General features: G+C 43.0%; 1 protein-coding gene across 4 annotated transcripts in view; it reads left to right on the top strand.

The window, feature by feature from the left end:
- PHIP (PHIP subunit of CUL4-Ring ligase complex) overlaps nt 1-27,797 on the top strand; it is a 199,317-nt gene that overhangs the window by 36,857 nt on the left and 134,663 nt on the right. For all 4 annotated transcript variants that reach the window (XM_075862053.1, XM_075862052.1, XM_075862051.1 and 1 more), the window contains exons 5-11: nt 9,835-9,985; nt 10,068-10,166; nt 11,720-11,880; nt 12,044-12,265; nt 13,403-13,503; nt 14,642-14,712; nt 27,530-27,630. In XM_075862053.1, coding sequence (XP_075718168.1) covers nt 9,835-9,985; nt 10,068-10,166; nt 11,720-11,880; nt 12,044-12,265; nt 13,403-13,503; nt 14,642-14,712; nt 27,530-27,630 — 906 coding nt within the window. The remainder of the gene's footprint in view (nt 1-9,834; nt 9,986-10,067; nt 10,167-11,719; nt 11,881-12,043; nt 12,266-13,402; nt 13,504-14,641; nt 14,713-27,529; nt 27,631-27,797) is intronic.

Raw genomic sequence — 27,797 nt, 5'->3', positions numbered from 1 at the left:
AACACACATCTATGGATCATTTTATTGTTTTTTTACCCCATTATTATACCACCTGACTATGCCCCTGATATATTCTGTCCAGCTTACATATGCCACCACATTATAAACTGAAACACCAGCAATACTCAAACAAAACTACTACCAAGCAAAAACCGCCCTCCAAAAGCCAAATGCCGCTCCCTCCCCTCTAAACCCTACACAGCGTGCCCAAACAGCAGTTTACTTCCACATATATGGCATCACCATACCCGGGAGAACCGTTTTAATTATTTTTGGGGTGTGTCTCCAGTGGCACAAGCTGGGCATGACATATTTGCCACTGAATTTTAAATTTGCACCATCCGCAGCGCTTTCATTTATGGAAAAGACCTGTGGGGTGAAATTGCTCACTACACCCCTTAATAAATGCCTTGAGGGGTGCAGTTTCCAGAATGGGGTCACTTCTCAGGGGTTTCTTTTATTTCACATCTGAGCCCTGCAATTGTGAACCAATACTTTGTCAATCGCCAAATTAGGCCTCAATTTTACATGGTACTCTTTCACTCCTGAGCTCTGTCAAGTCCAGGCAAAAGATTAGAGTCACATGTAGGGTGTTTCTAAAACTGGGAAACGCAGCATAATAGAGAGCTGTCTTATTATGGTGGCCCAAGCTGGGCACCACATATTGGCATATCTATGAAAAAAAAATCCAGTTTTCACTCTGCAATATCGAGTGCACACTAATTTCTACAAAACACCTGCGGGGTTAATATGCTCACTACACCCCTAGGTGAATGCATTGAGGGGGTGTAGTTTCCAAAATGTGGTCACTTCTGGGGGGTTTCCACTGTTTTTGTCCCACAGGCGCCCAGAAACCAATCCAACAAAATCTGCACTCCAAATGCCGCTCCTTCCCTTCTGAGCCCTACTGTGTGCCCAAACAGCAGTTTATGACCATATATGGGGTATTTCCGCACTCCAGAGAAGTTGCTTTACAAATTTTGGGGTTCTTTTTTTCCTTTGTTGAGAAAATGAAAAATGTTGAGCTAAAGCTACGTTTTATTGAAGTTAAAGGGATTGTTTTTATTTTCACTACCCAATTCTAATAAATTCTATGAAACACCAGTGGGGTCAAAATGCTTACTACACCCCTAGATGAATTCCTCAAGGGGTCCAGTTTCCTAAATGGAGTAACTTTTTGGGCGTTTTCATTGTTTTGTCTTCTCAGGTGATTTGCAAATGTGACATGGCCTCCGCAAACCATTCCTGCTAAATTTGAGCTCCAAATAGCGCTCTTTCACTTCTAAGCCCTGCCGTGTGTCCAAACAGCAGTTTATGACCACATATGGGATATTGTTTTACTCAGGAGAAATTGTTTTACAAGTGTTGCGGTGCTTTTTCTCCTTATAGTCTTTGTGGAAATGAGAAAAAAAATTGCTAAACCAACATTTTCTTTGAAAAAAATTTAGATTTTCATTTTCACGGCCCAATTCCAATAATTTCTGCAAAAAACCTGTGGGGTCAAAATGCTCACTATACCCCTAGATAATTTCGTTAAGGTGTGTAGTTTCCCAAATGGGGTCACTTTTGGGGAATTTCCACTGTTTTGGCACCGCAAGACACCTTCAAACCTGATATGGTGCCTAAAATATATTCTAATAAAAATAAGGCCCCAAAATCCTCTAGGTGCTCCTTTGGTTCTGAGGCCGGTGCTTCAGTCCAGTAGCACGCTACGGCCACATGTGGGATATTTCCTAAAACTGCAGAACCTGGGCAATAAATATTATGTTGCATTTGTTCTGTGTTAAAAAAAAATGGATTACATTTCTGCAAAAAATATCTGAAATTTCTGTACTTTGCTTTAATTCCTGTGAAACGTGTAAAGGGTTAAGAAACTTTTCTAAATGCTGTTTTGAATACTTTTGAGGGGTGAAGTTTTTAGATTGGGGTGACTAATTGGGGGTTTCTAATATATAAGGCCCTCAAAGCCACTTCACAACTGAACTTGCCCCTGTAAAAAGTCTTTTGAAATTTTCTTGAAAATTTGAGAAATTGCTGCTAAACTTCTAAGCCTTGTGACGTCCTAAAAAAATAAAGGGATGTTCAAAAAACGATGGCAATCTAAATTAGACATATGGGGGATGTTAATTAGCAACAATTTTGTGTGGTATAACTGCCTGTCTTACAAGCAGATGCATTGAAATAGAAAAAAAATTGCTAATTTTTGCAATTTTTCGCTAAATTTTGGTGTTTTTCAAAATTAAATCCTGAACGTATCGAGCAAATTTTGCCAGTCACATAAAGTCCAATATGTCACGAGAAAACAATCTCAGAATCGCTTGGATAGGTAAAAGCATTCCGAATTTATTACCACAAAGTGAAACATGTCAGATTTGAAAAATGAGGCTCTGTCAGGAAGTTCAAAAGTGGCCAAAGAGTGAAGGGGTTAAACGTACAGACAGAGTCAAACACAGGAATTCCAAACAAATGATCAGCAGGATATCACTAGCATGCTAAGAGGATCCAAATTGCTCAGGCAATGATTAAATTAGGGAGAATCTCTTTTATTCTCTGGAAAAGCTGGATAGAGAAGTATGAGCGTACAAGACTCTTTAAAGGGAATGTATCGCTAGAAATTTGATTACACATTGTTTTAATTTTTTCACAAGTCCGGAAATATAAATTAGATTCTAATTTATAACATTTCCATGTGCTGGCCACTAGACGGAGCAGTTCCAAAAATTGCAGCATGGACAAGGTGGTAAAGCAACCTCATTGCTTTATGTTGCAAATTTGGAATGGACACACTCTCTAGTGTCCTCACACAATCCCCCCCTCCCTTCTTCTGGCTAGTGCCAGGACAAGGAGGTGTTTGAATCTTCAAACCTCCTACACTGTGTGCTGCCGTTTTCTGAGCGACTGCACAGTGTAGGAGGATTAGATACAGTGCTCAGCAGACAGTATAACACGAACATAATACACACATCACATACACGAACATAAATGACCTTCTCCTGCTGCCTCCGCTCCTATTCGTTGCACCTTCGCTTCGTTGAACATATGGCCGTAAGCCGCGGCCGGAAGTAGTCCTCTTACTGTCCAGCAGCGGCTTCCGGTCCACATGAAAATGGCGCCGGATTTCGCTCTCTGAACGAGCTTTGTTTTGGTCTGTGTGGGAGCGGCGCATGTGCCGTTCCCACACAGACCGCGTACGCTTCAGAGAATGGAGCGGCTCCCGTTTGCATTCTCTATGGGGTTGTATGTGCTGTATTCCATCTCTGTATGTGTCGTTAATCGACACATACAGAGATGAAAAAAAAATGGCAGCCCCCATAGAGAAGTAAAAGTAAGAACAAAGCAAAAAGTAGAGCATGAGAACACAAATAAAATTTGTTAATATCCTATTAAAAGCAATATGATAAAAAAAATAATAATTTCATGACACCTCCCCTTTAAGAAGTAGAAGGGGCATCGCGCAGGCATTTGAAAGCACGGGAGGAGAGTGGCGGCGATGGAGAGCACAACTTCGCCCGAAGTGATGGAGGAAAGCGGCTGCCAGAAGACGTTGGGCAGCGTCGGGCGTTACATGCTATTATTGCGAATTTAAAGCATTTAGGAGTAACCGCTCAGTCGCGAAAACTCATAGCGAGGTGCTGAAGCTTTTGGCTCATAAATAAAAACTATCCTCTGTTGCATCTCACTACAGAGTACCAATCTGCCTCTGGATGTGACATCGGCAGAAGGACTGCATCGGGGGCTTCATGAAATGGGTTTTCATGGTCGAGCAGCTACACACAACCCTAAGATCACCATGCACAATGCCAAGCTTCGACTGGAGCAGTGTGAAGCATGCTGCCACTGGAATCTGGAGCAGTGGAAATGTGTTCTCTGGAGTGATGAATTATGTTTCATTGTCTATTAATATTATGGCCAATTCTAGGTATGGCGGATTCAAGGATGACTCTACCTACTAGAATGCATAGTGCCTACTGTAAAATTTGGTGGAGGAGGCATAATGGTCTGGTAGAGGTTGTTTTTCATGGTTTGGACAAGTCCCCAGTGAATGGTATTATTAATTCTTTATCATATTGTGACATTTGACTGTGCCACAAACACACTCCAAAATCTTGTTGAAAGCTTTCCTGGTAGGCCCCATGCACACGAACGTAAAAACGCCCGTAATTACGGCTCGTAATTACGGTCCCATAGACTTCTATTGGCCACGGGTAACTCCCCGTATGCTTACAGGAAGGTGCCCGTGCCGTTGAAAAATATAGAACATGTCCTATTTCAGGCCGTAATTACGGCACGGACAGGCCCATAGAAGTCTATGGGGCTCTCGTAATTACGGGTGACTACGCGTGTGCACCTGTAATTACGGGAGCGTTGCTAGGCGACGTCGGTGTATAGTCACTGTCCAGGGTGCTGAAAGAGTTAAATGATCGGCAGTAACTCTTTCAGCACCAGGGACCGTGGCTACCGATCACAATATAGATAAAGCGGTAAAAAAAAAAGTTGTTCATACTTACCCAGAACTCCCTGCTTCTTCCTCCAGTCCGACCTCCTGGGATGACGTTACAGCCCATGTGACCGCTGCAGCCAATCACAGGCTGCAGCGGTCACATGGACTGCCGCGTCATCCAGGGAGGTCGGACTGGATGGCGAAAGAGGGACGCGTCACCAAGACAACGGCCGGGTACGTATGAATTTCTTTTACTTTTATTACGGAAAGGGCTATCCCTTCTCTCTATCCTGCACTGCTAGAGAGAAGGGCTGCCGATTTACTGCAGTGTAATTTTGCAGCGAAAACGTGCCCGTAAATACAGGTGGAATACGGGTGACACTGGACGGGTCTGTAAATACTGGTGCAATACGGGTCGAATACGTGTGACCAAGGACCCGTATCTACGCCAGTATTTACAAGATAAAAATACGGTCGTGTGCATGGGGCCTTAGAGTGAAGGCTGTTGCATCTGAAAAAGGAGCCCAACTCTATATTAACACCCATAATTTTGGATTTGAATCTCAAACAAGCTCACATAGGTGTGGTGGTCAGATGTCCACATACTATTAGCCTTCTAGTGTACAATGATAGACCTACAATTTAGGATTTGAAACTTCACTCAAATATATATTTCCAAGATATGCCAGCAACTGTTAGAGGCTCTGTCACCAGTTTATAAATGCCTTAACCCCTTGACGCACCATAACGCATCGGTACGTCATGGTGCGGGGTGTGATGTTTGGAGCACAGGAGTCGGCTGTGTTTTATAGCGGACACCCGGGACCAACAGCCGGGAGCAGCGATCGCGCTGTTCCTGGCTGTTTAACCCCTCAAATGCTGCAGTCAATCGTGACCGCAGCGTTATGACCATTTTCGTATTTATGCAAATGAGGCTTGCAAAAGTACAACTGGGCGTGTTTACAGTAAAAGTCCAACTGGGCGTGTATTATGTGCGTACATCGGGGCGTGTTTACTACTTTTACTAGCTGGGCGTTGTGTATAGAAGTATCATCCACTTCTCTTCACAACGCCCAGCTTCTGGCAGTGCAGACACAGCCGTGTTCTCCAGAGATCACGCTGTGTCGTCACTCACAGGTCCTGCATCGTGTCAGACGAGCGAGGACACATCGGCGCCAGAGGCTACGGATGATTCTGCAACAGCATCTGCGTTTGCAGGTAAATCGATGTAGCTACTTACCTGCAAACGCTGATGCTGCTGCAGAATCAACTGTAGCCTCTGGTGCCGACACGATGCAGGACCTGTGAGTGACGTCACAGATCTGCACTGCCAGAAGCTGGGCGTTCTGAAGAGAAGTGGATGATACTTCTCATCAGAACGCCCAGCTAGTAAAAGTAGTAAACACGCCCAGATGTACACACATAATACACGCCCAGTTGTACTTTTACTTTTCAACATGCCCAGTTGTACTTTTGCAAGCCTCATTTGCATAAATACGAAAATGGTCATAACTTGGCCAAAAATGCTCGTTTTTAAAAAATAAAAACGTTACTGTAATCTACATGGCAGCGCCGATCTGCTGCAATGGCAGATAGGGGTTGCAAAATCTGGTGACAAAGCCTCTTTAAGCCCTGTCTGTCGCAGGGCTTAACAGATGCCTATAAAAATTACGATATACTGCAATACATTAGTATTGCAGTATATTGTACCAACGGGCGGTGGCTCAAGGTCACTAGAGGGGCTAATAAAATGTGTAAAAAGAAGTGATTATAAAGTTTTTAGTAGTGCAAAAAAAAATAAAAATCTAAAGTTCAAAAAAACCTAAATTTTTCCTCTAAAGCAATGTGAAAAATAAAGTAAACAAAATTTGGTATCGCTGCGGCCGTATAAGTCTGAACTATTACAATATAGCGTTATTTAACGCGCACGGTGAATGCCGTAAAAAATAAATAGTAAACCGCCAAAATCTGTTTGTTTTTTTTTGTCACCATAGCTCCCAAAAAAAATTTAAGAAGTGATCAAAAAGTCATATGTACTAACAAATGGTGCCAATAAAAACTACAACTCATCCCACAAAAATAAGCCCTCACACCGCTCCATGCACCGAAAAATAAAAAAAGGTATTGCTCTCAGAATGTGGTGAATCAATCTTTTTTTTAAAGTAGTAAAATATAAAAAAATCTATATAGATTTGATATCAACGTTTCGTATTGAGCCACAGAATAAAGTTAAGTTGTATTTACCACATGGTGAAAGACGTAAAAACGGAACCCAAAAGAAACTACAACTCCTCCCGCAAAATATAAGCCCTCACACCACTCTATTGGCGGAAAAATAAAGACGTTATGGCTCTTGGAAGGCGAGAAGTGAAAAACGAAAATGAAAAAATAGCTCGGACCTTAAGGGGTTAAAGAGGCTCTGTCACCAGTTTGTAAATACCCTATCCCCTACCTAATCTGATAGGCGCTGTAATGTAGATAACAACAGTGGTTTTTATTTTGAAAAAGAACCAAACCTTTGTGATCAAGGTATGAACAATATTAGATTTATGATCATTCGTTTCTTAATGCCCAACTGGGAGTTTTTCAAATTTTGACCAAGTGGGCATCACACTGTGCTGTCACATACACCCTCAGTAACTTTACCGAAGTGTCTTGAGAGTGAATAGACATTGCCTCCAGCCAGGATGCGATGTCTATTCACACTTCCACAGCACAGCGTGATCTCGCGAGATCACGCTCTGCTGTGAGTACAGATGGCCATGAATGGAGAGAAGTATATGACGCTGATTGGTCAACGTCATACACTTCTCTTTACAACGCCCACTTGGTCAAAAGTTAAAAAATGCCCAGTTGGGCATTAAGAAACTAATTCGCATAAATCTAAAATTGTTCATAACTTGCTCAAAACTGATATTTTTCAAAATAAAAACCACTGTTATCTACATTACAGCGCCTATCAGATTAGGTAGGAGATAGGGCCTCTTTAAAGGGATGGTGTCATGCATTTTTTTTTTTTTTCTATCCTATTGCTTTTATTATGATAAAAAAAATACAATTTATTTGTGTTCGTGTGTTCTACTTTTTACTTTTTTCTTACTTTTACTTCTCTATGGGGGCTGCCATTTTTTTTTCATCTCGGTTTGTGTCGATTAACGACACATACAGATATGGAATACGGCACATACGTCCCCATAGAGAATGCGAACGGGAGCTGTTCCATTCACTGCAGCGTACGCCATCTGTGTGGGAACGGCGCATGCGCCGCTCCCACACAGACCAAAATGAAGCTCGTTAGCAGAGCGAAATCCGGCGCCATTTTCATGTGGACCGGAAGCCGCGGCAGGACAGTAAGACTACTTCCGGCCGCGGCTTTCGGCCATATGTTCAAGGAAGCGAAGGCGCAAGGCATAGAAGCGGAGGCGGCCGCAGGAGCAGGTAATTTATGTGTGTGTATTGGGGACGTTCGTGTTATACTGACTGCTTAGCACTGTATCTAATCCTCCTACACTGTGCATTCGCTCAGAAAATGGCGGCACACAGTGTAGGAGGTTTGAAGATTCAACCCCCTCTTTCTCCTGGCACTAGCCAGAATAAGGGAGGGGGGATTGTGTGACGACACTAGAGCGAGTGTGTCTACCCCAAATTTGCAGCATAAAGCAATGAGGTTGCTTTACCACATTGACCATGCTGCAATTTTGGGAACTGCTCCCTCTAGTGACCAGCACATGAAAATGTTATAAATTAGAATCTAATTTATAATATTTCCTGACTTGTGAAATAATTAAAAGAATTAAAACCATGTGCAATAACTTAAATAATAATTGTTTAACTAAAAAAAAAATTAAAAAAATTCTAGCGACACATTCCCTTTAAGTAATCGATGAAAACTACCTAGGTAACTATCCAAAGCTTCGAGGCATTTACACACTGTTTGTAAGACACTCCAAAACCATTAAATTGGTAGATGATCAAGGCTCCTTGGATATCTCCCAGTACTAGAGTTTTGGTGATTTATACTGTGCATGGCAACCAGTTGAAAAAGGATTTGGAGAAGGGCTTTGAGATGCTATAATTCACATGTTCGTTAGCTGAGAGCAGTCGACAGTCAGGGCTCTCTCCTCACCTCTCTCCCCACATCCGGTGCCATCCTTCATTCCGAAGGTGGTTTCTTCCTTCCATCTTAATGAGGACATTGCCCTTCCTGCATTTTGGTACGGTGTCCCTCAGTGAATTATTCAACGAGAAAGGGATTTTACTGGGAAGTACAAAAATCCTGTTTTTAGTGTTAAGATTGCTAGAAAAGTTTTTTTAAGGAACATTTTCTTTACTACTTTTACAAATTTCTATGTCTAATCTTTAACAAACAAAAAAAAAAAAGTAAAAAAAGCAATCTGTATTGGCTTTGAAAAATACCACAAAAATCATGTTAATGGCCATAAAAAAATCAAAGGCCTCATGCACACGACCGTGTTTTTGCGTCCGCAATTCCCCCGCAAATCCACGGGAGAATTGCGGACCCATTCATTTCTATGGGCCCATACACACTATCCGTGTTTTCACGGGTCTCCGCATGTCCGCACATCCGTGCCGCAGAAACTCAGGACATGTCTTATTACGGGCCGCAAATTCGATGCGGACATGCCAATAGAAGTCAATGGTTCCGTGGAAATTGCGGATACACCTCCTTGTGTCATCCGCAGTTTGCGGATTTGCGGAAGTGTTGCTAGGCGACGAGCGGGAATGAGTTCTGTCGTCATCCTGTTTTACCTAGGCTTTTTTTTTTTCATCCGCATTTTGCGGATTACATACGGATGAACTGCGGATTACATTTCACGGAACACGGTCCTGGAATTTGCGGACCAGAAAAACACTACGGTCGTGTGCATGAGGCCAAAGTGTTAGCCATTAAACTAACGCTCATTTCACATCACATTTTTCAGGCACGTAGTTGTATTCTCTGGTGTATACTCAGACGTGCCTATTGTCCCCTATTCATCCAGTATATGCCAAAACCGTGTTCTTTTGGCATAGGCTGGACCAGTATACGTTGGTATTCCCCCCTTTCATGCATAGAAAAGCGTCCCACGCCTTTCTATGCAGTGGTGACCGTAAAAAAAAAAAAAATTATAAGCGTGGTAATTTTTTTTTTTTTTGTCAATGGCCTTGGTCAGTGAAATCCATCAAAGGCATGCATAGGGCAATACTCCTTACATATACCTCCGACGTTCCTGAAAAATTTAGATTTGAACTTAGCCTTACATGCTCTATAAAATGGCTCAAATGTGTCTGGCCCTAACGTCAGAAGAGGCCTTCTTCATGTTGAAGTCTGCATTCCAATGGCAGGCAGCTGTGATGTTTTTTGTTTTATTTCTTTTTCTTGTTTCTCCTAGGTAAAATATTACCGGCACTTGGCACCTGACCATTTACTGCAAGTATGTCAAAGAGTAGGACCACTACTCGAAAAAGAGGTTCCACAAAGTGTTCCTGGTGTCTTAACACTATTGGGAGCTGGCCGCCAGTCTCTTTTGCGAACAAACAAAAGTATGACAACTAAATCCTTCACTCACAATGAAATCAAATGTATTTTTTTTGGTGTTCTAATTTACTATCTCTTCATCCATAGGCTGCAAACACGTTGTATGGAAGGGCTCCGATCTTGCAGCTTTACATTGTGGAAGGCCTCCAGAGTCACCAATAAATTATGGAAGCCCACCAAATTTAGGTGAGTGCAAAGGGAAAAAGCCAGCCGCATTGTGTAATCATAAATGGGGAGATGAGTGGGGCTGTTGACTCATTTGATTGTGTTTTAGTACCACCATTACAGACAAACAGCGTTTTGGTTGGGTCCTTGCTAAGTCTTCTATAGAATGTTTCACTTCAGTCCTTAGGCTGCGTACCAGTTGTAGACCACACACTGCAGTAAAGTCTTCATCCTGCTAACCTTATATATGGGAATTTTCACGTTTTTACCGCATCCATGCCGCTTATAGAAATACTCAAGCAATTTAGAAAAAAAAATTATTTTTTTTTTGCAGCATAGTTTATTAAAGAATAATACTTTGAAAAGGTTTTGTATACCTGTTGTAGTTGATGTGTCCCACGACTTGGCTCCTTCTTCCACTCTGGGGTGGCTTACCTGCCACATGCTCATGTGCAGCCCTGCAGCCTATGTTTCCCAATTTCCCTATGGCTCTTCAGGGCTAGAGTCTCATCTCACTGCAGTTTCTCTGCTCTCAGTCCTATCTAAGAGCAGCAACAGAGCTGAGTGGCATGTAATCTTTGTCTCCTCTAAGGCTATGTTCACATTTGCGACAGTGCTCCCTCCGTTCTGATGTTCTGTCTGAGCTTTCCGTTGGAACGGAGCCCTGACTGACACAAACGGAAACCATAGGTTTCCGTTTCCATCACCATTGATTTGTCTCCGTTGTGCATTTCTTCCGTATTCGACTACGCTATTGATTCTGTCAAAACGACAGAACCCTTGCACAACGGAGACAAACGGAAAACATTGGCACTGGATCCGTCACCATTTGAAATTAATGGTGATGGAACGGAGCCCTGACGCAGATGTGAACAAAGCTTAACTCACACTTCAAAGTTTACGGTTCATTCCTATGAGATACTGCTTCATGAAAATCTGCAGTGTATCATCCTAGTGTGTTCCTACCCTTAGACTGTCCCCTCTGAAAACCTACCTAAACTATAATAATCAGGTAATAGCTGAAAAGGCACTGAATTTGAATCTTCGTTTTATCTTTCTACTCGCTTGCATTGCCTCGCTGTGCTGTGCGCTGCATGCTGATGACTAGTCCTAGGAGTCCTCTCCATTATATCACCGAGCTTAGGAGTCCTCTTTATGCATCAACGTGCAGCACACTGCCTGTCTGGGGGAATGCAAGTGAGAAAAAGGATATAAATCACAGATTTGGAAAGTGTCTTTCAAGCTATATACTGATTATTGTAGTTTAGGGTGGTTTTTGGAGGTGACAAAATAGGCTTGGTAATTAAGGGGTTAAAGGGGCTGATATGAATAAATTGGCAGCAAATACTAGTACATGGGGATTACGACGTTGGTATTTCAGTCGCAGTGATGGTCCCTAGAAAATTATGGCTGTATATTTTAGATATGCGATCCTTCTGCTCCTGACCATATTCTTCTACATACTGTCACAGATGCATATATTCAATCTATGTAAATAGTTTACATTTTTTAAATTCTTTGCGATGTTGACTTTATATTTCCAAATGTAGTAGTAATCTAATTTTATCTTACAGCAACTACACTTTTTGCAAGAAAGCTAAATGGAAAGTACAAGTTTCAGTCATTAGTGCCGACCGCTGTCTATCAGCACATGAAGATGCATAAGCGGATTTTAGGTCACCTTTCCTCTGTTTACTGTGTAACATTTGATCGAACGGGTAGAAGGATATTTACAGTAAGTTAAGGTTTTGGTTTTCTTTAAATGTTAAAGTAGTGAAAACTGTTAGGGTTGAACTAGGAGTACTGACCTATTTTAGTTTCCAAGGAAGTTGAGTTGCTCTGTAGTATTGCTCAATCTACAACAGGTTTTGTTTAATGTAAACACTCTGACATCATAGGGCTCCGATGACTGCCTTGTGAAAATATGGGCAACAGATGATGGACGACTTCTTGCCACATTAAGAGGACATGCTGCAGAAATATCTGACATGGCTGTGAATTATGAAAACACAATGATTGCTGCCGGTAGCTGTGACAAAATGATCAGAATATGGTGTTTAAGGACATGTGCACCGTTGGCCATTCTACAGGGTCACAGTGCATCCATCACATCACTACAGGTAAGTCGTGACCTCAACATAGGTTAGAATTAAAACTTGAAGTGGCTTTGTCAGGGCTATCTGAGGGCAGGAAAGAATAGAGGGGGAGATGCTGAGTTTGGGGATATATGGTTTTCTATTTTATTCAGTAGCCTCATGTAAAAAGCTGTCAGGACTTATAGAAAGCCTGTGAGTCCGGTTATCCTTGACCACTGGGAATATAATTTCAGTAGTCTAATTTACCATCTGTTCATCCATAGGCTGCATTCACGTTGGGTTCAACTCTTGCAGCTTTACTCTGTAAGGGTATGTTCACAGCTAGCTGTCATTTACGTGTGAAAAGACAGACTGTTTTCAAGAGAAAACAGTTGCCTCGTTTCACACGTAAAAGCTCCTCGTATTTTGCGAGGCGTCTGAGACGCTCGTAAATCTTGAGCTGTGCTTAATTGAGTTCAATGAAGAACAGCTCAAATTACGTGGCAAAGAAGTGCCCTGCACTTCTTTGCCGAGGCAGTCCATTTACGCGTCGTCGTTTGACAGCTGTCAAACGACGACGCGTAAATGACAGGTCGTCTGCACAATACGTCGGCAAACCCATTCAAATGAATGGGCAGATGTTTGCCGACGTATTGTAGCCCTATTTTCAGATGTAAAACGAGGCATAATACGCCTCGTTTACGCATGAAAATAGGTCGTGTGAACCCAGCCTTAAAGCCCTCCAGAGTCAACAAAACCTAAAACAAAGTTTTCCCTGTATAGTGTCCTGGCAGCATCTAAATCTGCTTTTAACATGAAAATATTTGAAAATTTTCTATATCCCTTAGATCAGCATGTCCAACTCTATCCTATGCTGCTCTCGGTGAGCGTATCATAAAAGACCGAACAGCTGCTGTAAAGGCGTCTGTCATGAGATTTTTTTCTAAATTGATCAAAAGTTTTCTTTTACAAAGCAGAGGTTCTACAGGAGCAGTGGTTTATATTAGAAAGCATAAAATACTGTTAATTATCAAGAGTGTAAGAAATATGAATTCCATGACTGTTCTTTTTATGTGCCCATTGTTGACCTGTGGACTGCTCTTCCTAGGATAACGGGGTTAGCTGCAACATGCATTTGTTATATTCTTGTTTCTCAGTTTTGTGTTCTTTTTAATGTTGCAGTTCTCACCGTTGTGCAGTGGGTCTAAGAGATACCTCTCTTCAACTGGAGCAGATGGAACTATTTGCTTCTGGCTTTGGGATGCAGGGACTCTCAAATTTAAGTAAGTGTTTTTACATTGTCACATTCCAAGAACCATAACTTTAATATTTTTCTGTCAACGTAGCTGTCGCAGAACCCGTGGGATTTTCTGCCACGGGGCCAGCAGAAAGCGGTGTGAACCCACCTTGTTACAAAGATATTTGACATGGGGCTAAAGCAGGGAGAAGAGTCTAAGGGAACGCCTGTACATGGATCTCGACTTTGCTGCAGGGGCACCTCAGGTCTCATTCCCTAGAGTAGTTTCCCTTGGTGATGGCCAACGGAAGAGGTGTAGTGCCAATAAGTGTGGTCTGGTGTAGCAAAAGGTCAGGGCATGCGGCAAGGTTCGTAACGGTACTCTTAGCTGATGGTCAGGGCAGGCTTGGATTATCAAAGGTACAGGCTGAGGCAAAAACACAGGAAATCAATAACCGCGATCGCTAAGAATTCTAGAAACTCCTCCAATACGTCTGAAAATAGGTAGTGTGAACCCAGCCTTACTGAGTCGTCAATGAATTAAGGTAGGTGTAAGTGGTTTGTGTTTTGCGCTACTCTGGGTGATCAGCATACACAGCTGCCAGCATAATTGCCTTATGTACAATGTACACCACGTACAGTAGACCGTGCATGAATCAGTGTTTTGCTTGCTGATAAGGTTTACCCCTTTTTTCTTTTATATTGAAATAACTATTTATTGCAAAATGTATATTACAATACATCCCCATTCCCTTCCCTTCTTTCCTCTTTTACATCAGAAGAAAAAAAAAAACACCCATTTTGACTCGTTGGTAATTAATAAAAAAAAATTCTACCACCTGTTCCAAATATCTATGGAGCTTTAGGTATCACCAGGATCTATTCATAGGGAGCTGTCAAAATGCTGCAGTTTTGCAGCGATTTTGGCAATAAACCGCTATTTGACTCCACCATGTGAATAGACCTTAGCGAATCAAGTCCGCTTTGTCCCTTCCTTGCTTTGGACACTGATCATTTACTTTTTCCCATGAGTTTTGGAGTATAGTGTATATACCCTTTGTAATATAATCCTCTTTAATCTGAAAAAAAAAAAAAAATGTTACATTTCAAATTACAGTAACTGTGTTATCTGAATAAATAACATTCACTGGGTAAGTCATCATACATGTTCTTTCATTTTCTAGCCCTCGGCCTACGAAGTACACGGAGCGACCTCGGCCTGGAGTTCAGATGATTTGTTCTTCATTTAGCTCTGGTAAAAAAAATATATATATTTTTTTTCTTTCAATGCACACTTTTATAATTGCAATTACTTATGCTTAATATCATGTTTAACTCCTTCCCGCTTTTGGGCGTGACTGTACATCCAAATTCAAAGTGAGTTCCAGCACACAGGCGTACAGTCACGCCCTGTAGATGAAGCCGGCACAGGAGCTGTGCGCGCTTCATCTTCAGCGGCTGCCATACACAGCTGATATCCCGCTGCAAAGGTCACGATGGCAGTTACCGCCGATCGCAGCCGTTTAACCCCTTCAATCCGGCAGTCAATGGCGTCCGCCGCATTGAAGTGGTTGACAGAAGGAGGGAGCTCCCTCTGTATTCCCCGGCCCCCCCCCCCCCGCGATGGATCGTGGGTGGTGATGGTTGCTATGGCAACCAGGAAGCCGTTGCTAGGCTTCCTGGTTGCCCAGGTACGGAAGCCTATTAGGTCCTGCCCGAGGCAGGACCTAATACGCTAACTGTCAGATGAAGAATGACAGTTACAATACACTGCACTACATAAGTAGTGCAGTGTATTGTACCGGGGATCAGAAGACCAGATCTTCAATTCCCCAGGTCAGTGAAAAAAAGTGAAAAAAGTTAAAAAAAATGTTAAAGAAAAATAAATAAAATTTTTAACTAATAAAAACAATAATCGCCCTGTTTCCCTGATCAACTTCTCAAAACATGAAAATGAACTATACATAATAGATATTGCCGCGTTCGGAACGGCCTGATCTTCAAAAATATCACATTATTTTCAACGCACGGGGAACACCGGAAAAATTTTTTAATGAAAAAAACAATGACCGCATTTTATTTTTTGGTCATCTTGTCTCAAATAAAATGTAATAAGCTGCAAGTAACACAAAATGGTACCAATAGAAACTACAGATCGTCACGCATAAAACAAGTCCTCCCGCAGCGATATCAACTAAAAAATAAAAAAGTTATGGCTGTCAGAAAATGGCGACACTAAAACATGATTTTTTTTTTTCGAAAACAGTATTTTTATTGTGGGAACGTAGTGAAACGTAAAAAAAAACTGTATAAATTTGGTGTCTCTGTAATCGTATCGCCTCGCAGAATTATGTTAAAATGTTGTTATACTGCACGGTGAACACTGTAAAAAATTTAAAAAACGTGCAAGAATTGCTGTTTTTTGGTTTTCTCATCTCCCCAAAAATTGAATAAATAGTGATAAAAAAAAAAAAAACGCATGTACCCCAAAATGGAACCATTAAAAATCACAGCTCGTTCCAGAAAAAACCACGCCCTCACACAGCTCCGTCACTGGAAAAATAACACATTATGACTCTCAAAACGCAATGATGCAAAATGACAGCCCAGACTAATTTTTTAGGTCCAGTAGAATTTCACTAAATACCCACATCATCATTTTCTGGACCACATAGGTGGACCCTGTAGATGCAGCGGAGATGAGGACACTTTAGAGCTAGTGAAGAAGTCAAAGACTGGGCAATACTGGAGCGCAGATATTTTGTATAATACCCAATAATCCCGGACAGTGCATAAAGGATTGGTTCAAAGCGTACCACACCAATCCATGGATTATTCATTCACCCCATTATTACATCATCCTATTATGCCCTGATGCACTCTGCCCAGCTTACATATACCCTGATGTACTCTGCCCAGCTTACATATACCCTGATGTACTCCGCCCAGCTTACATATACCCTGATGTACTCCGCCCAGTTTACATATACCCTGATGTACTCAGCCCAGCTTACATATACCCTGATGTACTCCGCACAGCTTACATATACCCTGATGTACTCCGCCCAGCTTACATATACCCTGATGTACTCCGCCCAGTTTACATATACCCTGATGTACTCAGCCCAGCTTACATATACCCTGATGTACTCCGCCCAGTTTACATATACCCTGATGTACTCCGCCCAGTTTACATATACCCTGATGTACTCCGCCCAGTTTACATATACCCTGATGTACTCCGCCCAGCTTACATATACCCTGATGTACTCCGCCAAGCTTACATATACCCTGATGTACTCCGCCTAGCTTACATATACCCTGATGTACTCCGCCCAGCTTACATATGCCCTTGATGTACTTTGCCCATTTACGTATACCCTGATGTACTCCGCCCCGCTTACATATACCCTGATGACCTCCGCCCAGTTTACATATACCCTAATGACCTCCGCCCAGTTTACATATACCCTAATGACCTCCGCCCAGCTTACATATACCCTGATGACCTCCGCCCAGCTTACATATACCCTGATGACCTCCGCCCAGCTTACATATGCCCCCACATTATAAGCTGAAATACCAGTAAAACACCAAGCAAATTCTGTGCTTCAAAAGCCAAATGGTGGTCAAACTGAGCCTGGCAGTGTGTCCAAACGGCAATTTATGACCACATATGGGGTATTACTGTATTCTGGAGAACCCGCTTAACAATTTATGGGATGTGTGTCTACGGTGGTGCAAGCTGGGCACAACACATTGGGCACTGAAATGGCATATCTGTGGAAAACAGCAATTTTCAATCTGCAAAATCTATTGTTTACTCATATTGCAGAAAACTTGTGGGGTCAAAATGCTCACTATACCCCTAGATAAATTATTTCAGGGATTTATTTTCCAAAATGGGGTAATTTTTCGGGGGTACCACTGTACTGGTACTATAGCTCAATGCAACATGGTGTCAAAAAACAAATCTTGTAAAATCTCCACTCCAAATACTAAATGGCGCTCCTTCCCTTTAGAGCCTTGCTGTGTGTCCAAATAGCAGTTTATGACCACACGTGGAGTATTTCCCTACTCTGAAGAAGTTGCTTTACAAATGTTGCGGTGCTTTTTCTCCTTTATTTGTTGAGAAAATGAAAAATTTTGAACTAATGCTACGTCTTATTGGAAAATAATGTAATTTTTCGTTTTCACTACCCATTTCTAATAAAATATGAGACACCTGTGGGGTCAAAATGCGCACTACCCCCCTAGATGAATTCTTCAATAGGTGTAGTTTGTCAAATGGAGTCACTTTTGGGGGAGTTTCCACTGTACTGGTACCTAAGGGGCTTTGCAAAAGCGACATGGTAAGAAACCTATAGAGAAAACAGGTCAAGTACGCTCAAGGTAATATGTGATAGAAAAAACGTCTTTATTAACAGATACAAAAAACAGGACAATTCATAAATGAGTCATACAGTGTAAAGTTGGCGTCAGCCCATGTGGTATGCAAATATTAATGGTAACACATGATGTAAAAAATGAGTAGCAAGACCCGGGATTAATACTGTTGTAATTTAGACAGTCTTGAATGCATTTGGCTATACGTGACACAGCATAAGTAAATGGCGCAGGAAAAGATCTTCAGGTTGAAACCACCATTATATGGGGGTTATAAACAGTGTAATCAAATATATGTGGCCAATACACATGGATGAAGTCATTCACATATGAGAAACACAGTTAGCAAATGTTATAGAGTGTAAGCCGTAAGTGTAATTGGTAGCTAATATGGTGTAGCTAAGGCAAATGCAGGTGAAAGTCAAAGATCTGGATCCTATTACCAACAGATAGCCAGATGCATGAGAAAAAAAAGTAGTATTACGTACCCGGATTCATATGACCAACATGGAGGAGACGCCAGTCCCGACGCGCGTTTCGGCTGATGCCTTCCCCGGACATGTGTGATAGATATGAGAGCAGGAATCTCCTTTTATTTGTGTGCAGTGTAGGGCAGACATGATTTCCACCCACTAGCTCAGAGAAAACTGAGAATTAGAAATAGAGCCTGCAGAGGGGCAAACTGCTAAAAAAGTTGCAGAATGCAAATAATATAATGGCCGGAAATAGTGTTATTCCTCAGGTACACAAATTTTACAACTTATTCCTAAAAGTCACCTGAAAGGTTAGGTATATTTAAGTCAAAATATAACCTCCGGTTCGCTACATTTAATGAAATTTTTTTTATATTCCCTTAGTGGATGCCAATTGCAAGCTGTAGGCTGGGTTCCTGTATCTTAAAGAGGCTCTGTCACCAGATTTTGCAACCCCTATCTCCTATTGCAGCAGATCGGCGCTGCAATGGAGATAAGAGTAACGGGTTTTTTTTTAAAAACGAGCATTTTTGGCCAAGTTATGACCATTTTTATATTTATGTAAATGAGGCTTTCTAAAGTACAAGTGGGCATGTTTAAAGTAAAAGTACAACTGGGCGTGTATTATGTTCGTTACATCTGGGCGTGTTTACTTCTTTTACTAGCTGGGCGTTGTGAATGGGAGTGTATGATGCTGACGAATCAGCATCATCCACTTCTCTTCACAACGCCCAGCTTCTGGCAGTGCAGACACACAGCGTGTTCTCGAGAGATCACGCTGTGACGTCACTCACAGGTCCTGCATCGTGTCGGACGAGCGAGGACACATCGGCACCAGAGGCTACAGTTGATTCTGCATCAGCGTTTGCAGGTAAGTAGCTACATCGACTTACCTGCAAACGCCGATGCTGCTGCAGAATCAACTGTAGCCTCTGGTGCCGATGTGTCCTCGCTCGTCCGACACGATGCAGGACCTGGGGCAGGAAGTGAGTGACGTCACAGCGTGATCTCTCGAGAACACGCTGTGACTGCACTGCCAGAAGCTGGGCGTTGTGAAGACAAGTGGATTATACTTCTCGTCACAACACCCAGCTAGTAAAAGAAGTAAACACGCCCCGATGTAACGAACATAATACACGCCCAGTTGTACTTTTACTTTAAACACGCCCAGTTGTACTTTAGAAAGCCTCATTTACATAAATATAAAAATGGTCATAACTTGGCCAAAAATGCTCGTTTTAAAAAAAACAAAAAAAACGTTACTCTTATCTACATTGCAGCGCCGATCTGCTGCTATAGGAGATAGGGGTTGCAAAATCTGGTGACAGAGCCTCTAAGTGCTGCAGAATTTCCACAACGGAATTCTGTGCAGAAAATATGCAGCATTTACAGCAGCAGCAAAGTGGATGAGGTTTGAAGAAATCTCCACCACACGCGGCGGAAAGAAACGGTTGAGAAAACGTTTCAAAAATTGACCTGCGGTGCGGTATTCTAATCTGCAGAATGTCAAGCTCGTTAACACCCAGCTTCTGGCAGTGCGCAGACACACAGCGTGTTCTCGAGAGATCACGCTGTGACGTCACTTCCTGCATCGTGTCGGACGAGCGAGGACACATCAGCACCAGAGGCTACATTTGATTCTGCAGCAGCATCGGCGTTTGCAGGTAAGTAGCTACATCGACTTACCTGCAAACGCCGATGCTGCTGCAGAATCAACTGTAGCCTCTGGTGCCGATGTGTCCTCGCTCGTCCGACACGATGCAGGACCTGGGGCAGGAAGTGAGTGACGTCACAGCGTGATCTCTCGAGAACACGCTGTGACTGCACTGCCAGAAGCTGGGCGTTGTGAAGACAAGTGGATTATACTTCTCGTCACAACACCCAGCTAGTAAAAGAAGTAAACACGCCCCGATGTAACGAACATAATACACGCCCAGTTGTACTTTTACTTTAAACACGCCCAGTTGTACTTTAGAAAGCCTCATTTACATAAATATAAAAATGGTCATAACTTGGCCAAAAATGCTCGTTTTAAAAAAAACAAAAAAAACGTTACTCTTATCTACATTGCAGCGCCGATCTGCTGCTATAGGAGATAGGGGTTGCAAAATCTGGTGACAGAGCCTCTAAGTGCTGCAGAATTTCCACAACGGAATTCTGTGCAGAAAATATGCAGCATTTACAGCAGCAGCAAAGTGGATGAGGTTTGAAGAAATCTCCACCACACGCGGCGGAAAGAAACGGTTGAGAAAACGTTTCAAAAATTGACCTGCGGTGCGGTATTCTAATCTGCAGAATGTCAAGCTCGTTAACACCCAGCTTCTGGCAGTGCGCAGACACACAGCGTGTTCTCGAGAGATCACGCTGTGACGTCACTTCCTGCATCGTGTCGGACGAGCGAGGACACATCAGCACCAGAGGCTACATTTGATTCTGCAGCAGCATCGGCGTTTGCAGGTAAGTAGCTACATCGACTTACCTGCAAACGCCGATGCTGCTGCAGAATCAACTGTAGCCTCTGGTGCCGATGTGTCCTCGCTCGTCCGACACTATGCAGGACCTGGGGCAGGAAGTGAGTGTTGTCACAGCGTGATCTCTCGAGAACACGCTGTGTGTCTGCACTGCCAGAAGCTGGGTGTTAACGAAGAGAAGTGGATGATGCTGATTCGTCAGCATCATATACTCCCATTCACAACGCCCAGCTAGTAAAATAAGTAAAAACGCCCAGATGTACATACACCATACATGCCCAGTTGTACATAACTTTAAACACGCCCAGTTGTACTTTAGAAAGCCTCATTTGCATAAATATAAAAATGGTCATAACTTGGCCAAAAATGTTTGTTTAAAAAAAAAACAAAAAAAATGTTACTCTTATCTACATTGCAGCGCCGATCTGCTGCAATAGGAGATAGGGGTTGCAAAATCTGGTGACAGAGCCTCTTTAACCTAATTAAGTACGTCTAATAAAAATGTTGGAATTTATGGTGTACCTGTCTGGTAACTTGGTCTGTCTTAAAGGGGTTGTCTTTTTTCGGGGCTGTTTTTTATATTGATGACCTATCCACAGGATACTGTTTATAGGTACTGCAGCCCTGCTCCTATTCAATGAATACGAGCAAAGATGCAGTAACCTAGCACAGCCGTTATACTGTGACCAGAGCCACCTGCTTCCGGCATAGACTACTGCATAGCTTGCGGCGCCCAGAGGCAGATACTAATGACTTTCATACTGTGGATGAGTCATCCGTTTAAAAAAAAAATTTTTTTTTTTTTATTACTTACTATAAAATTGCTTTCTCGTTGATATCATTGGGGGACACAGACTTGTGGTATAGGTCCTTGTCTTTAGGTAGAAAAAGTCTTGGCTCCGCCCAGGCATACCATACTTTTTCCACAGAAGCTGGCTAAATCAGTTTTAGCCTAGTGTCCGTAGGTAGCAGACATGACCTGATTCTCGGGTGTGCTGCTATGTTTTATTTTCGTTTTCTCATGTTGACAGACTGGTCTGCAGCATAGTCCTCTCCCTGCAGGTGCCGGGAAAAAGAGCAGCTCTCTGTACTGATTTTTCCCCTCACCTCTGGCCCCATTACTTATTGTCTGCATCTGCAGGTGATGTGCCAGTAGCCCCACTAAATGTGCAAGGTTTCTGAAGAGGTAACCCTGCGCACACCAGAACACTACAGAGTGTAAGTATGGATCCTTGTTACTTTCACTCTAAGACCTAACTCCCCCCTCTGCTCTTTAGAGACGTCCGTCTCTTCCAGCCTCTGTGTGGTGGAACAAAGTACATGGGGCCACTTTTTTTGTTAAAGCAGTTCCCCCAGCGGTCCTTCTCTCCTCTGGCACTGCTAGTTGTCTGTTACCCTTTCTCCTGTGACATGTCTGACTCAGGATGATTCTACAGCCGGCACGGCTACATACTATATCTGTAATGGATGTAATAAAAACTTCTCATTCTACCAGCCTACCCCACTCTGCTCAATGTGTCTGTAATCCAGAACCCCCTCCAGGATGTCACACCCCCTGAATGGGCGAAGCCCTTTGCCCAGGCCTTAAAGAGGCTCTGTCACCAGATTTTGCAACCCCTATCTCCTATTGCAGCAGATCGGCGCTGCAATGTAGATAAGAGTAACGTTTTTTTTTTTTTTTTAAAAACGAGCATTTTTGGCTAAGTTATGATCATTTTTATATTTATGCAAATGAGGCTTTCTAAAGTACAACTGGGCGTGTTTAAAGTAAAAGTACAACTGGGTGTGTATTATGTGCGTACATCAGGGCGTTTTTACTTCTTTTATTAGCTGGGCGTTGTGAATGGGAGTGTATCATGCTGACGAATCAGCATCATCCACTTCTCTTCGTTAACACCCAGCTTCTGGCAGTGCACAGACACAGCGTGTTCTCGAGAAATCACGCTGTGACGACACTCACTTCCTGCCCCAGGTCCTGCATCGTGACTAACTTGGCCAAAAATACTTGTTTTTAAAAAAAAAAAAAAAAAAACCACGTTACTCTTACCTACATGGCAGCGCCGATCTGCTGCAATAGGAGATAGGGGTTGCAAAATCTGGTGACAGAGCCTCTTTAAGTAAGATTTCCAGACTCTTACACCATGGTTGAGTCTTTGGAGTGTTTGCTATGCCATATAGCAGCCCAGATCAATGCCCCTCCAGCTTCTCCTTCTGAATAACGCGCAGTTTGCCTTTTGTGTTATGTCACGTAGGAGGCCCAGATGTGTCAAAGTTCCGCTCCGCTTCAGGTTCCTTCCAAGAGTACACTGTTATGACCGATAATTGAGAGACTACTTCCTAACAGTATTAGTGTTTTTTTATTTTTTTTCTTTCTCTGCAGAATCCTCTGATTCAGAGTCAGAACAGGACCGTTGCCATGCAGGTGTTGATACGCACAGTCAGGGACATCTTTAACATAAAAGATGATCCCAAAACCACTTCCCCAGGAAGTGACAGCATTACTCTGCCAACATCCAACCATGGCTTTTCCAGAACCTTAGAGAGTTTGAAGAAATTCAAAGAATTTAAACATCCTGCCAGAAGACTGGCTGTTTCTAAACATACAAACACTATTTCCTTTCCAGGTGTACGTAATCTCAAAGGTTTTTTTTTTTTTTTTGTTTTGTTTTTTTTTTTTGCTCCCTCGGTGGATCTACCTATCTTTCGGCTGTCAAGGAGCACCACTATTTGACTGTCAGATGTGACATCACTTAGTAACCCTCTTGACAAAAAGTTGCGGTACCAAACCAAGTCTACCTTTGTGGCAGCAGGTACTTCATTGTGCGCAGCTTTTTTCTCTGCAAGGGTTGGCAAGGCCTGCTCAGTATGGGCAAAACAACTTCACCGCTGTGTCCTGGAATGCGCGCCGCAGGAGGATATAGCAGAGCTTGCCATAAATGTCCCAAATGGGGGAAAACCCCTTTAATACCTATTTGACACTCGACTTGGTGGCAGTCTTGGGCGGCTGATCAGGCTTCCAAAAAAAGTAATTGTTCTCCCTGTTTTCGGAACAGACTTCGTAAAGCACCTGGATAACATTTCCCTTCTACTCTTCTCTTCAGAGGTCAGACAAGAGGACTAGCCGTCCCAGTGGCTCCAAAAGCCCAACTTCAAGCCATCAGCTGCTTGGCAGCCATGTCCCTACCCCAAAGGCCAAGACCTTTTCAGGAGATATGGCTTACTCGTGTGGATGATGCCGGAGTCAAGAAGTGGTGTTGAAAGGGATGCAGATAGAATTCTCGACCCTTCCCCCACATATTTTCTCTGTCTAAGCCTCTACCCCACGCCTGTGATTGCCGCTTTTTTTTTGTTTTGTTTTAGACTATTCATTCCCTTCAACTGAGGAACTAGAACCATAGCTTCCTAAAGTAGGAGCTGTTACTAGAAACTCTTAAGTACTGATAAAAGACAGATCAGTCAGACCTATCCTGGACCTGAAGAAGTTGAACCGTTTTGTTCTCGTTCAGAGGTTTCGCATGAAATGACTTCCGTCAGTGGTTGCATCGCTGGACCAGGGAAGAGTGCTTTCTCCCATCGACCTTCCCTATGCATACCTCCATAACCCTATCGCAAGGGCCCACCAAAGGTTTCTTCGTTTCCCTGTCCGATCTCGGCGTTTCCAATTTGTTGCCCTTCTCTTTGCGCTCGCCATGACTTCATCCTGGTCCTGGTGACTCACTTCTCTTCTCCGCACCAGGGCTGTCACTGTCGTTTCTTACGAGGGATGTCCTGGTGAAGGCCCCCCTCCAGGGAAGACTACCTTTCCAGCCTCAACATCACCCTAGACTTGTTGAAGAGTTTTGGGTGGCTCATCCACATGGAGATATCCAGATCCGCCTTAGTCCCAGCTCCGTGCATGGGATTTTTGCGACTGATCCTTATCGCCATATGAGTCGGGGTGGCTCTTCTTCACCGGAACATTCTGTCTTTTGCGTTTTCAGGGCAATATAGTGTCGACAGTCATAGCGGTTTCATATGCCCAATTCCACAAAAGAGCCCTCCAGGGGGTGACCCTCTTGCGCTGGGACTTATCGATTCTCTTGCCCTCTATGATCCTTCAGCCATCCCACAGGGATGCTACTTCTCTTCCATCCAGTGACTTGCGATCTCGACTGATGCCAGCCTATCCAGCTGGAGAGCAGTGTTTGGCCTCCTCACGGTACAGGACACTTGGTCGCCAGAGGAAACACCTTACAAATCAACCCTCTTCCTGGCTCTCTTCCATTAGACTCACCTACAAGGTCCACCACACTGACAACTCCATGACCATCACCTATCTGAAATACCAAGGCGACACCAGGAGCTGTGCAGCACTGTGGGAATCCTATCGGATCTTCCGCCAGGGCAGAGAATCATATGCCAGCTTTATCTGTAGTTCGCATATCGGGAGACCAGTCCTCTTCCTTCAGGTTTGCCATATAAAGAGCACCTCACATCTTTGTCTTTATTTTCAACTAAGAGGTGCCAGCTTACGTGGCCAGGGCGCAGGGAAGCCAGGGCCATCACCGTTGACCCCCTGGTCACCCCTTAGGATGATTTTGTTTTTCTGTATCTCTCTCCTACCCAAGATGGAGGTCAATCCCACGATGCTGGTGGCGCTGGGCTTGACACGTCGACCTGGTCAACCAGCTCAAGGACACACCTTGGTGTCTTCCACTACGGCACAACCTCCTTTCCCAAGGTCCGATTATCCACCCCATATTAGCTCAGATGCATTTAACGGTGTGGCTGTGGAAGCCATGGTTTTGAGCGCCAGCGGTCTTTCCGAACCAGTAATTTAAACTGTGCTGAAGACCAAGAAGCCTCAGTCAGCCAAAGTTTACCCCAAAGCTTATTTCTTATTGTGTGCACAATGCAGTTTCCATCCCATGATCTATTATTCATCTAGAGTTTTGACCTTCTTGCAATCGGGTCTTGAATATGGACTTGGCTTAGCTTCCCTGAAAAGGGTCAGGTCTCTTCTCTTTCTATTCTTTTTCAGCAAACGTTTGTTTTTTGCTCTCGGGTAAAGACTTATTTTTTTATTTTTTTTGCAGGGGTTGGCTCATTGTGTCCCCCATTCAGACATTCTACTGAGCCTTGGGATCCTAATTTGTTTTTGTGGGCTTAGGTAGCTCCATTTGAACCTTTTTTTTGTGAGAAATTTAAAATTTTTCCTTTCCTGGAAAGTTTACTTCTTGGTGGCCATTAAGTCAATCAGATGAGTTTCGTAATTTTAGCTTTTTTTTCTGGTCTTCCATATGGATAAATTGGCATTCCGTCCGGTCTTTTCTCCTAAAAGGGGGTCTTCCTTTTGTCGATTGCCATATTATCCGAGGAGCAGTCTATGCACTGTTTTGACGTGACTGCGATGGAGTAGTCGTCTTTTTAGTGCTCGTTTGATCCGGTCTGTGATTTTAGAAACCTATTGGTCCAAGAGTAAAGTTCCTCCCCTTCGGGTCAATAATTATTCCAGGAAGGCTGTTTGTGCCTCCTGGGTGGTAATACACCAGGTTTCAGTCACTCAGGTTTGCAAGGCTGCTACCTGGGCTTTGTTGCATTACCTTAACAAAGTTCTACCAGATCCACTCTTGGGCCTCATCTCTGCTACTTTAGGTCGCATGGCTGATATTACTTTAAAAATTTTCATCCCACCCTCTGGGAATGCTTCACTACGTCCCATGGTGCTGTGTCCCCCAAGAATCTTGTGATCTTGTCTTCTACACCTTGAGTGCTGTGGCAGAGGAGAAAATGGGAAAAAACAAAAAAAATAGGTCAATAATTCAATTGTAAGGTATCAGATGTGACATGCAAGTATGTGAAAAAGGGGCTTTAAGCATGAAAAGTGGGAGACTGCGCTGTTGTCAGAAGGCGAGAACCCTTCAGCGTTGCGTTCCAGGGAGGGAGAGGACCACTGTAAAATGGTCGCATGGAGGGAGAGGGTCGAAAAGCTGTTGCCTGGGAGAGTTAGGCGATACTAAACGGAGAATCCCTGCAGCGAGTTACCCCATTCCCTAGGGAAAAAAAATAATATAAGATATCCCATGAAAATGGTGGGTCGGGTTCTACTGTACTCCCCTCCTCTGACCCCTAATATTCAGCTTCCAGGAAACAAGCAGGGTCACTCCTGGACAGGCAAGGGGCACCAGAAGGAAGTAACCTGGATATATGGTTGAGCGCATGTGTTCGCTGTGCCTCCTTTTCTTCTTGGAGATAGGGCAGGCAACAGTGATTTCAGGCTGCCCTGTTCTCCCTGCTTGTAGTGGGGTAGTAAGGTGATTTAGTAAATCCCAAATTCCCAATCTAAAAGAGGAAGAGAAAAAATAGTATTTGCTCCTTCCAGACCGTTGGTTCACTGTCTGCAGAAGGTCACCTGTGTCCCCAATGACACGGACGATAAATCTAATTTTTTTAAAAATGTTTTAGGCATTACTAAACGTTTGGTAAATCTGCTATTTGTAGTAATTTGTTCAAAGCTGTACAGCACAATTACATTCCGAAAATTATCTAAATTGTAATAGACCGTTTTAGCCAACCAGCCAGTCTGTTATCCCAACTTATTTTTTTCCATTCGTTAAAAGTACCAAATTATTTTATTTATTTATTTATTTATTTTAAGTCACAACTTTTGTACATAACCAATTTCAAGTGCAGTATTCTGTTATTTTTAAAACAAAATTGCATATTTTAACTTTTAGTTTTTTAATTTTTCTCTTTCTTTTAGGAGGGATGTTTCTTGCCACTGGGAGTACCGACCACATCATTAGAGTTTACTATTTTGGTTCAGGTCAACCAGAAAAGTTATCCGAACTTGAGTTTCACACGGTGAGTGTTTGCAGCTTGAAAACAGGGCATGTATCTATGAGGATATGTTCACACGGCAAACTAAAAACGGCTGTAAAATACGTTTGTTTTTTTTTAAACTTCAAGCGTTCTTAGTGGCAGTCTTTTGGTGCTGTTCTTTCTATTGACCCAATGAAAAACAGCTCCAA

This window comes from Rhinoderma darwinii, chromosome 4 (genome assembly GCF_050947455.1).
Source record: "Rhinoderma darwinii isolate aRhiDar2 chromosome 4, aRhiDar2.hap1, whole genome shotgun sequence".
Classification (NCBI taxonomy): domain Eukaryota; kingdom Metazoa; phylum Chordata; class Amphibia; order Anura; family Rhinodermatidae; genus Rhinoderma; species Rhinoderma darwinii.
This window is presented reverse-complemented; position numbering and strand designations above follow the sequence as displayed.